An 11248-nucleotide genomic window follows, 5' to 3' on the forward strand; every position below is an offset into this window, starting at 1 on the left:
AATGAGAACAGAAAGCTGGTAATTTGGCCAATATCTCAATTGGCCAAGTGACACACCACATCTCCTAATTCTTTCCATTAACAGTGCCTACTAAAGTCAAAAGATTTTGGTAGATAGGAAACTAGATAAATAATCTAGAAGAAAACTCATATCCAATTGTCATATAGATGCCCTTTGCCCTATGCAAAGCACAGAGAAACGTGTCTTTATGTTCTCCATCCCAGATTTTTTTACCTACTATTTTTGTCTTGTCTGAAATATGTTGGTTTTGTCGTAGTTGTTTCTCCAGTCTACCTTTCTCTCCATTTTCTAACCTGTTCTATGACTTTTCTTTCTTGTATCTTAAGCTAGATGTCCAGGAAAATGGGAAGAAGGTTTAAACAAGGTTTTCATCATAGATATTCCCATTTCAAACTCTCTCTCGACTTTCAAAATTCTCTATTCATTCTAAAGTGATAAGAATTTAGTTACCTGGACTCATGAATTGTCAAGTAATTGGTTATTAACAATTTGTTTTTCTCCTGCAGATTTTTCAGTGAACTTTTAAGTAATCTTTTCACCCTACAAGGTTGGGCTTGGCAAAGACAAAACAATACACACCCAAATGATGGGGACAGTCTAATGGGATAGTTTACACTCTCTTGGCTATCTGAAATCTTTTCCCTGGAAATCTTTTTCTTTTGTATTCCTACATAAATGTATGAAGCTCAGCCTGGCTCATGAATAGCAAGTCTCTTAAAGCTGGCTCTTTCTAGTTCTTTGAACATAAAACTCAACGGTTCCTCTCATCGGTGCAAACCCTCACTCCTCACAACTCAAATGCCAAACACTTTGGAGGATCTCCATCTGACAGATGTAACTAGTTAAAATGGACATTTATTCAGCTCTTAAGTTCCGTGGTTCTATGAAAGAAATGAGACATTTTTATTTTCTTAGAGGCACAGCCACATCTCCTTCCTCCTTTGACCAAGCTGCCTCCCTGCCATCAGCCCCTGATAGTGTGTTTTTGGTTGCCCACTGCCCCCAAACTTAGAGAAGGAAGGGTAGCCCCAAACTCTCACTTCTATGAAGCTCATTCTTGACTATGGGAGAAAACAGTGTTTTCAGAGCAGAAGCTTACATAGCCATTGGATGGAATTGGATGAGCCATTGGACGATTCCCAAGGTCAGCCCGAAAGATTTTGACTGGGATGCCAGAGACATTTTCCTATCTTCCTCAGAAACAGTATGGTTTCTAAGCCACCTCCATCAACAACACCCCAAGCGCAGAGTTACAGAAAGGATAAAGGTACACCAAGTCAAAAACCTATAGTGTTTCCCTTTCTTCCTTCTCAACATTTTTTTTTTACCTTCTAAGCCTCTCTCCATGGGTTCATCCAAAACTGTGCCTCCAATCTGATTAGCTTTTTTAAAAGAATTACCATTTACAAATATGATAATTAATACATTTCTACAATCCCCATTTTCCTCATCTGTAAAATCAGGTAAAATCGCTACATGTCGTAGAGTAGGTAGGATTCAAGGAGCTCCCATACGCAAAACACTGTAATGATTCTGTTATAGAAAGCATACTTATAAAAAGTTACCTCTTATTTTTTATTACTGTGATTAAATGTTTTTAACCACCCCAGCCAGTGCTGTGAGCCTCAAACCTTTTTTGGGGGCCAACTCTTCCTTTGGCATATGTTTCCCCATTTTCTGGCAGAGAATCAGATACCACAAAGTTCAAAACCCCATCTCCCTCCAGCCAGGGTGGCCATTCAGACCCTGAGTGGCTCAACAGCTGCCAATGTCCCTCATCCTTCTGAGGCTCAGGCCTCACAGACTGTCGGGCAGGTGATGGGCTAGGGGGAGCAGAAGCCCGACAAAAGGATCCTTCCCACAGTGAACAATGTGTGCTTGGAATGCTGCATGGGCAGCTGCTGCCCATCAACAAGCACCCAAGACAGATAGACATACAGTAGGAAGTACAGGAGGGTTGGTGTGTTTCTAAGCATGAGTGGCTCTCTGCGTGAATGTGGAAAATTTCTCTGTTGGATTCTCTCTTCTTTTTAATTTTCCCTTCACTGGATCCCAAACATTAAAAAAGAATCACATCAAAATGCACAAAAACAGCAGCAGTGAATTACTTAGTAGTAATAACAAAGGACTGGATAGACTGTAGCTGCATGAGAATAAGCCAGGGAAATGTGGTGCTGTTTACCTGTGAACAAACAGTAGGAAGGATTTGGTCCCAAGCAGCACTGCCATTCCTCACAACAGATTTATTTCAGGATGATTTGGTCGGGGGGGATTTAGGATGAGTTGAGATCCCAGTGATCCTTCTCGCTAAGCGTTTCCTGCCTGGGCAAGGAGGAAAGATGCTACAAGTGGCCCACGTCTGAGATGCGGGCTGCTTCTGGATGACACTGCTTCCCGAGGCCACATGCTTCTTTATATCCCCATATGGATTACTTTGCTATGGAATGTAAGGAAGTGTGTGGTTTCGGCAAGTGCCTCCTCGCTGGCCCCAGGGTACCACCCAGAGCACAGGCTCGGTGACCTTCTTCCTCATCAGGGCTTTCTGCCAGCAAATGTCTCCCTCACCAAGGAAGCAAGAGCCTCTGAATCCCATCTGGGCTCCCCCTGAACACCTCTATCTCCCCTTCTTGAGGCGTCCTCGCTCAGCCCAAGGTTTCAGGCACACTGACTGCTGTCCCACAGTCCCCACTGTGGCCAGCCTCCTAGACCTGGCTCCTCTGGCCAGCCTGGTGAGGAAAGGCCTTTCCCCCAAAGGTTTTTCACAGAATCAGCCCTCACCCTCCTAGCTCCTTCCTCTGGTCATATTGCTCCTGAAATGAGAGATTTCTATGAACCAAACTGAATCATAATCTCTTTCAAGCCATGTGTATTGCATGTGTTTCTCAGGGCTTGCATTGTACTGAGGCAGGTGCTGTGAGTGAGGTTCAGGAAACCATAATAAGTAGTTCATCCTGGGTCACAGTCCCCTGACTCTGCTCTGCTGTCCTTTCCACTTCGCACCAGAACCCTGTCACAAATGGACTCTGCAAGGCTGTTTGAGGAAACAACTTGAGATGCTAAAATAGCGATTAACTCAACTAACAGGCAAGTTCCTTTCTCCTCTGTTTCCTAAACCCCTGTGTTCCCAGCTCTGACTCCAAAGGGCTTGAACCCACACCAAGAAAGTGCTGAATCTACAGAGGGAAGCCTTGAGCAGGAGGGGAGGCTGCAGTCACCCAAGGCTCATGCCATCACCCCACGAAGAGTTTCAGAACAAGGGAGGAAGATGAAGGGGCCTCCTTCCCTCACTTAAACCCCCATTCCAGGATGGCTCCTGCATCCCACAGCTCTGACTCCTTGTTTTTAGGGTGAGTGCATGTAAGAAATTACAGCTGGGACCACACTACATTTATACCTTGAGTTCTTAAACAAAACCACAAAAGAAAACCGGAGAAGATTTGACCGAAGTGTGCCAAGATGCACAAGACAGGACTGTCAAATGAAACTGAGCAGCAGCAGAACAAGGACATGGGAGAGCAGAAAAGGGAGGGAAGAAGGGAGGATGCACCATGTTTGCACAGGAGATGGCAGAGGAGTGCAGAGCAGCTGGCGATGAGGGGCCCCCTGCCCAAGGAGGCGACAGCACCCAGAGCACTGGGCCAAGGCTCCCCTCTGCCCCAACTGGGCTCAGTAACACCTGTGACATAAGCCTCCCACCTCTTCCAGAAACCAGACAGTTATCTAATGGCCTTTAGGGGCATAAAACCTGTACTTTTTGGGGGGTGGAAGGAACTTGGAAGAACATGGTAAATTACTAGCGATGGGACAGCTACAGAACTGAGCACAGAGACTTCTCACTTTAGATTAGTGGTCCTTCAATTGGAGATGATGTCATTCCCCAGGGGCATTTGGCAATGTCTAGAGACATTCTCAATTGTCACAACTTGGGAGTTCCTGGCATCTAGGGGTTGGGGACCAGGGATGCTGCTGAACATCCTACGATGCACAGAACAGCCACTCCCCACCCTCCAACACGCAGCAAAGAAATATCCAGCCCAAAATATCAACATGCTAAGGTTGAGAAACCTGGTTTTTTTGATAGTGGTGCTTCGAAAAAATGAAGTCTCTGACATCAGCATATTATGGCACATTATATTTTGCAATGAAAATTACTGTCCTTCATTCTAAAAACTTTGGTCTTCATGTCTGTAAAATAGGCAGATAGCTCAAGATTGTGCTTCTTTCCAATGATGTTTTCCCTTTCCTAAATCATACCTGTTCTAATGATACACTTCCTTTTCCTACCCTGGAGATTAATTTCATGTCCTCTGCTCAGAAACTGGGGGTATGTTGTATGGGTGGCTGTGCTGCTGGGGGTGGGGCAGGACGTGAGTAAAGAAGAGAAGAGAGAGATGGTGGAGGAAAGTGTCCAGAATTGAAGAAACTGCACAAAAAGAGGTTTGTTATTCTGGCTGGCAAGCTGGACACATGTGCTTTTCAGTCCTGATTTCAGACCATCGGGCTGCCCTCTGCCCCCACAACTGCCTGCTCCCTTGCTCCCCAGGAGGAGCTAGAGAAGGAGCAGAGGTTAGCCAGAGGAAGAGCTGGCAGGCAGCAGCTTCAAGACAGCTATGTCACTGGCAGGGGGAGGGAGAAGGTAAGATGCCAGGACTACAGGGCCAGGAGGATGCACTCCAAGGAGGAGAGGACAAGCCAAGACAGAAGCTTCAACGTAACCCTGCACAGACCACTCTAGAACCAAGCCACGTTCTGTGGTGCCCTGCTTTCTCACCACCACCATCATTGTAGGCTTTCACCTTGTTGCCATTTCTACAGTGCCTTATTGAGTGCTTTGATGTCTGGGATATCTTATTTATTCCATACAGAGCACCCAAGCTGGAGTCCATCTTGCAGAAGTTGGCTTGGCTGGTTAAACTCATTCTGTGTTTCCTGATCAGCAGTTTCAACAACTTCAATGATGAAATGCAAACACTTGCAGCTGAGGAAGGGAAACATGTAAAGGACAGGCCGGAGTTGAGAGTGAAATTCTTGGCCTCCAAAACAGTCAGGATTGTCTCTAGGACTTTCCCACACCCCTGACACTGTCCATGGTTCCCACTAGGGACACAGTGCACCTTTCCTTCCTTGTCATTAAGCCTCGCGACAAGCAGGCAGAGTAGATACAACCTTCTCCTGCTGTGCAGATGTAGAAACTCAGGTTAAAAGATGTTCTGTAACTTCCTAGAAGCAAAAGAGCCAGGAAAGCACTGGTAGGATTTGAACCTAGATAAGTGTGACTCCAAGGTCACATGCATTCCACTTAGTTTTACTTGTCTTCATCAGGAAGAGAAAATAAAAGGGCTGCAATGCCTAGCCCCAAGGGAGAAGGACAATTTTCTAGCATCATTCAAACTATCCTTTCTGCCTACCTCTTTTCCCACCTGCTCCCATACATTGTGAAGACTGGCAGGCCACCTTTCTGGGGAGTTTCTTCTTCTTAGTCAGCTCTCTCCCACAGCTCATACCTCCCTAGAAACAGAGAGAAACCAGTGGGTACTCCTATTAGTTCAGTGGTTCTCAAACTTGAGCTGCATCGGAATCACCCAAGGGGCAGGTTATAGCACTAATTTCTGGGTCCTACTTCCAGATGTTTTGGGCTGGTAAGTGTTGTCATTCTTTTACAAGGCCAACATACAAATCCAGAGTTCTCCTTTAAAATCTGCAGGAATCAAAGATTTCTCCACCTCCTTTCAGAAACAGTTTAGTCAATGCTACCCCCTTGTTAAACCAAACAACCTCAATGTCTATGGCTGGGAGAATAAATAAATTATAGCATATTCACACAGTAGAAAACCGTAAAGCAATGAAAATTAATAAACTGCTGCTACCACATCAATATGGATGAATCTTGCAAATATCATTTTAAATGAAAATATCAAGTCACAAAACAGTACCTATGATATGATGCCATTATATACTAAAATATGCATATATATTGTTTAGAAATAGATGCATAAATGGTAAAAACTATAAAGAAAAATATTAAAATCATAAGAAAAAATAAATTCAGTGTGATTGTTACCTCCGGGGGGAAACATAAAGAAATAAATTGGAAAAAGCATTCAGTACAAAGAAAGCAATAGTACAAAACAGTAAAAAATAGTTCTTTTTAAAAGGTAGATCATTGGGCCAGGCATGATGGCTCACAGCTAAAATCCCAGCACTTTGAGAGGCCGAGATGGGTGGATCACCTGAGGTCAGGGGTTTGAGACCAGCCTGGCCAACATGGCAAAACCCCATTTCTACTCAAAATGCAAAAATAGCGGGGCGTGGTGGCAGGTGTCTGTAATTCCAGCTACTTAGGAGGCTGAGGCAGGAGAATCACTTGAAACAGGAGGCAGAGGTTGCAGTGAGCTGAGGTAGCGCCACTGCACTCCAGCCTGGGTGACAGAGCGAGACTCCATCTCAAAAAAGTAACAACAAAAAAAAGTAGATCGTTGTTCCTGGGTATTGGTTTTACCATTATGCACCATCACTTACATATTATAAATATTCTTTTATAAATATATCATATTTGAATTAAAAACATAATTTAAAGAAATTAAAATGTCAAGTATTCAAAGAATATATGCCAAAATGTTACATTTCTTTTGGAAAATGGGAAGAGGAAGCATTATGGCATACTGTCATTTTCCATATTCTATAATTCTGTATCATATTTGATCTTCATGATGTTTCTATTTGAAAAAACATTAAAGATTAAAGAAAAAATAAATTGAAGTCATGCAATGCGAAATACAAATTATGTATGATTTGTATGTACAAATTGTATGAGATGTATGTACAAATCATGTGAGAGGACATTCTGGACAAGGCAAGCTCCTGGCATTTGATAGATGCTAATGCTGCTTCTTTTTGCATTACAGGCTTAGACAACTGATGCTTGAGACACACCAAGGTACCTGCACACTAGAGGCTGCAGTCACCTCAGAAGAAAGATGCCCCCTGCTCTGGCTGGTCAAACGGAACCAAGTCCGTCTTCCTGAGAGGTTTGGTCCCCTTCAACCAGCTACAGCAGGGCTGGCAATGCCAAGTACTTGGAGAAACAGAAGAGATTCAACTGCGACTGAAACTACCTACTAAAACTTTCCTTGAGAAAACAATTCTGTTTTTTCCACCATACTCTTATGCTCCCAGGAAGGAAGAGAAGAGGAGTCCTGGAGTCAAAAGTGAGCAAGATTTTAATGCTCAACACACACCATTCTGTGCCTTTGCACTCGCAGCTACAGCCACTCACATGCTTTTGACAGACACACAGTCAAGAAAGAGTTTGAGGATGGAGTTTGTGCCAACCCTAAGCCAGCCAGGGGAAGAGCATGAGACATAGAAGACAGGGCTCCTGCTCACTAGGGGCTAACAGTCTAAGGAAAGAAATTAGACATGTATATATGGCGTGATCCAATTGAATTGCAAGTTATAGCATGGCTAGTTCCAAGGCATAATTCTTCTTACCTATCCCACCAAATATGCCTAGCACATTATGTATCATCAAGTCTCTATTGATCTATTCAGCCCAAGATATCTATTCACTAAGCAATCGTTTATCAGTTCCCTGATCTGTAGAATGGGGATAATAGTACCTGTCACACCAGGCACAGTGGCTTATGCCTAAAATCTCAGCATTTGGGGTGGCTAAGACAGGGGATCACTTGAGGCCAGGAGTTCCAGATCAGCCTGGTCAACATAGCAAGATGCTGTTTCTACCAAAAAATTTTTTTTTGTTTTAATTACCTGGATGTGGTAGTGCACACCTATAGTCCTAGCTACTTGGGAGGCTGAGGCAGGAAGATCACTTAAGTCCAGGAGATGGAGGCTGCAATGAGCTAAGTTCTCATAATTGCTACCTTTTACTAAGGGAGAATTCTGACCTGTCCTTCCAATTTATCTTTTAAGATTTGTATCTTTTATGGTGTGTGTCTGGAACTTAGAAAGTAATAAGTAAACATTTGGGTTTTAAATTCTATAGACATGTGTGTTCACATGCTATATTCTGACACAAATGGGGTAGTATAAGTGCCTAGAGCCCACCACAGTGACCTCAGAGGAGAACACAGAGCTTATTTGCACAAATCTTTGCATTCAGGAAGACCTGGGGTTGAATGCTGCCCCTCTAATTTATTAGCTGTGATATATCCTCTCTGCAGCTCAGTTAACATTGCACAAGTCTTAGTTCACTCATCTGTAAAATGGGGACAATGATACCAGCCTCAGTTACCGTAAGGTTTAAAACAGTGTTAATAAAGAGCCAAATATAAGCCCTTAAGAAATGGTAGCTGTTGTTTTACTGTTGTAAATGGTGACAGCACGAGAACAATGCTGTGTCCACAGGCACTTGTATGTGGAAGGAAAGAGCCAAATTAAAAAAAAAAAAAAAACAGGAGAAGAACTCAAAAAATACATAAAGGCTCACTGTAGGGTTTTTGTTGTTGTTGTTGTTGTTGTTTTGTTTTTGTTTTTGTTTATTTTTTGAGACAGGGTCTCACTCTGTTGCCCAGATAGGAGTGCAGTGGCATGATTTCGGCTCACTGCAACCTCTGCCTCCCAGGCTCAAGCGATTCTCCTGCCTCAGCCTCCCAAGTAGCTGGGATTACAGGCACGCACCACTACCACCCGACTAAGTTTTATATTTTTAGTAGAGACAGGGTTTCACCATGTTGGCCAGGCTGGTCTTGAACTCCTGACCTCAAGTGATCCACCCACCTTGGTCTCCCAAAGTGCTGGGATTATAAGTGTGAGCCACCATGCCCGGCCTATAGGGTATTTTTATATTCCAACTATTAATTCTACTAGCATGTAGCATACATGCATTCACCCTAGTACATATGACTAGTATATAATATGCTTTACTTTTTAAAAATGCTTTATACATGAGACGATCTTACCATCTTCAATATCCTGTCTGGAAAGCCTTCATTTGTGAGTGCTGTTGAGATCACATGTCCTCCCAAGTAGGACATGGAGTGTGAAAGCCATGGAGTGGGTGTTCCAAAGGGCAGCACAGAATGGAGTTTAGCTGTAGGTGCTGGGGACACACTAACTGGGCTCAACTCCCAGCTCCCCACTCTCCAGCTGTGCCACTTGAGCAAGTTGCTTGACCTCTCCGGGCCTGGGTTTCCTCATCTGTAGAGTAGGAATATTGATAATAATATCTACTTCATAGAGTTTTATAAGAATAAAATGAGAATACATGTAAAGGCCTGAAACCAGTATTGGGTACATAATACATTCTTAAGAGTCTTTATTTTTGACAATGTACCTGAAATGTTCCTGAAATTAAGTTGGTGTTCAATAAAAACTTGTTCATTGGAAGATCAGCTTCTTTGTTTATTTTAAGCACAAACTATGGGATCATGTAATTTTTGGTTCAGCTATTTCTACTTATCTCTTTCAATGCAGCACACTGGTTCAAAGCAGTAGTAAGGTGTGGGGGGTAGGATGGCAACAAGCTTCTCTCTGCTTCCCAGGTCTGTGATGAAATGGAACTTCCCTGCGAACTAGGTGTATGCCTCTGGGAGTAGAAGCAGGGTGATCTTGAAGCGCAGTCACAGAGCTGTCACCCGGAAGTCACCTGGCAGAACAGAAGACAAACATGATGTGGCCAAATACCAGCTGTCCTTAACAGGAGGGATCTTTTCCATCTGGAAGGGCAGAGGTCATGTAGGTAAAGATTAGATAAACAATGCCAGGTATAAATAAAAGGAGTGTAAAGAAAGAGTCACTTTCATATTTGGGATTTTATGGCTAAAATGCCTGATAAAACTGGACAAGACATATAAGGCTAAGACTAAATAATGTCTTCTCTCTGTTAGAAAGAAGCCAGCCAGGCCAGGCATGAGGGTTCATGTCTATAAATCCCAGCACTTTGGGAGGCCAAGGCTGGCGGATCACTTGAGCTCAGGAGTTCAAGACCAGCCTGAGCAAAACCCCATCTCTACAAAAAATACCAAAAATTAGCCGGGCACAGGGATGGGGACGCCGAGATGGGAGGATCGCTTGAGCCCAGGAGTTTGATTGAGGCTGCAGTGAGCTGCGATGGCACAACTGCACTCCAGCCTGGATGACAGAGTGAGACCCTGTCTCAAAAACAAAAGAAAAAACAAAGAAGGAAGGAAGACGGAGGGAGGGAAGAAGTGAGAGAGGGAGGGAAGGAAGGAAGGAAGGAGGGAAGGAAGGAAGGAAGTTAAGAAGGGAGGGAGGGAGAGAAAGAAGGTAAAGGAAAGGAAGGAAGGAGAGAGAAAGGAATAAAGAAAAAAAAGGAGAGGAGGGGAGAGGAGGTGAGCAATCTAGCACACTTCTGGCAAGGGTTGGAGAACACGAGTGAACACTGTGATCCAACTTTCTACCCATCCGCTTGCCCTCAAGGGTCTTTGCAGAACACATCTTTGAGGGCCACAGGATGGAAGGAGTTCTAGTCATAGCCTGCCTCCAAAGTCAAATATCGTACTGTCCCCCCTTATTCACTCCTGGAGAATTCAACTTCCATTCACACTTCTGTTTGATTTTCCTTAAACCAGGAGGGGAGCAAATGTATTCCTGCTCCCACTCACCACCATAAAAAGACAGACCCTTTAAGAAAACATGTTTTCTGGTAAGTTTGAATGACCTTGATATCCATGTTCAAAGGTCTCACAAGCCCAAACTCTCCATTTCAGTAAGAAATCAAGAGGAATCAGAGAATGGGGACTGCTGCCCACGGGCTGCGGTTGCTCATCCTGCCACAGCCCCTCTTCAGGGCAGAAATCTAGGTTAGGCCACCCAGTGGGGCGTGTGGTTTTGTGATAGCTGCTGTGTCCCTTTATGTGTGTTCCTGTATCATCATCAGTCCTGTGCCAGTAAGTGGCGGCCCGTGACGTCACACCAGTCAAACATGACGACTCTTGGTCACCCTCAGAATGGACCCCACCCCCACATCTGGTGAGTGTTATGAGGAAGAAAATGATAGCACAGGCATGCTGAAGGAGCTCTTCCCCAGAAGGAGTTGACGGAAAATAGTGTGGGGCTATCTAACTGGCAGGAATCCAGACAAACAAGAAAATCCCATTAGTGCAGTCCATCAAAGAATTTCTGATGGTAATTCCCGGGGCTGGCAAGGCTGCTAGACAACAGGCAGCTCATACATAGCTGGGAGTGAATATAGGTCTATACTCTTCAAAGCATCATTTATCAATACATATGCATCAAGGAGGCT

At 44.0% G+C, this 11248-nt stretch overlaps 1 protein-coding gene across 1 annotated transcript; it reads right to left on the reverse strand.

Moving 5' to 3' along the window:
* Positions 1–4463: 4463 nt before the first annotated feature.
* LOC112133808 (uncharacterized) lies at positions 4464–9088 on the reverse strand. The gene is made up of 4 exons (XM_024248618.2): positions 8943–9088; positions 5430–5529; positions 4793–4999; positions 4464–4570 (listed from the first exon to the last, which is right to left on the reverse strand). The coding sequence occupies exons 1-4, from the start codon at positions 9015–9017 to the stop codon at positions 4464–4466; spliced, it is 489 nt and encodes a 162-aa protein (XP_024104386.2). The 5' UTR covers positions 9018–9088.
* Positions 9089–11248: the final 2160 nt, after the last annotated feature.

The sequence above is a fragment of the Pongo abelii genome, chromosome 5, assembly GCF_028885655.2.
Source record: "Pongo abelii isolate AG06213 chromosome 5, NHGRI_mPonAbe1-v2.0_pri, whole genome shotgun sequence".
Taxonomy (NCBI): domain Eukaryota; kingdom Metazoa; phylum Chordata; class Mammalia; order Primates; family Hominidae; genus Pongo; species Pongo abelii.

Excerpts from the sequence above, each read along its gene's own strand:
- LOC112133808 (XM_024248618.2), bottom strand. The coding sequence starts at position 9,017 with ATGTCCTACTTGGGAGGACATGTGATCTCAACAGCACTCACAAATGAA. Across the intron at positions 5,530-8,942 it reads CAGACAGGATATTGAAGATG|GGAGGTATGAGCTGTGGGAG; the intron begins GTAAGATCGTCT and ends CTCTGTTTCTAG. Across the intron at positions 4,571-4,792 it reads AGCCTACAATGATGGTGGTG|CTCCTCCTGGGGAGCAAGGG; the intron begins GTGAGAAAGCAG and ends CTCCTTCTCTAG.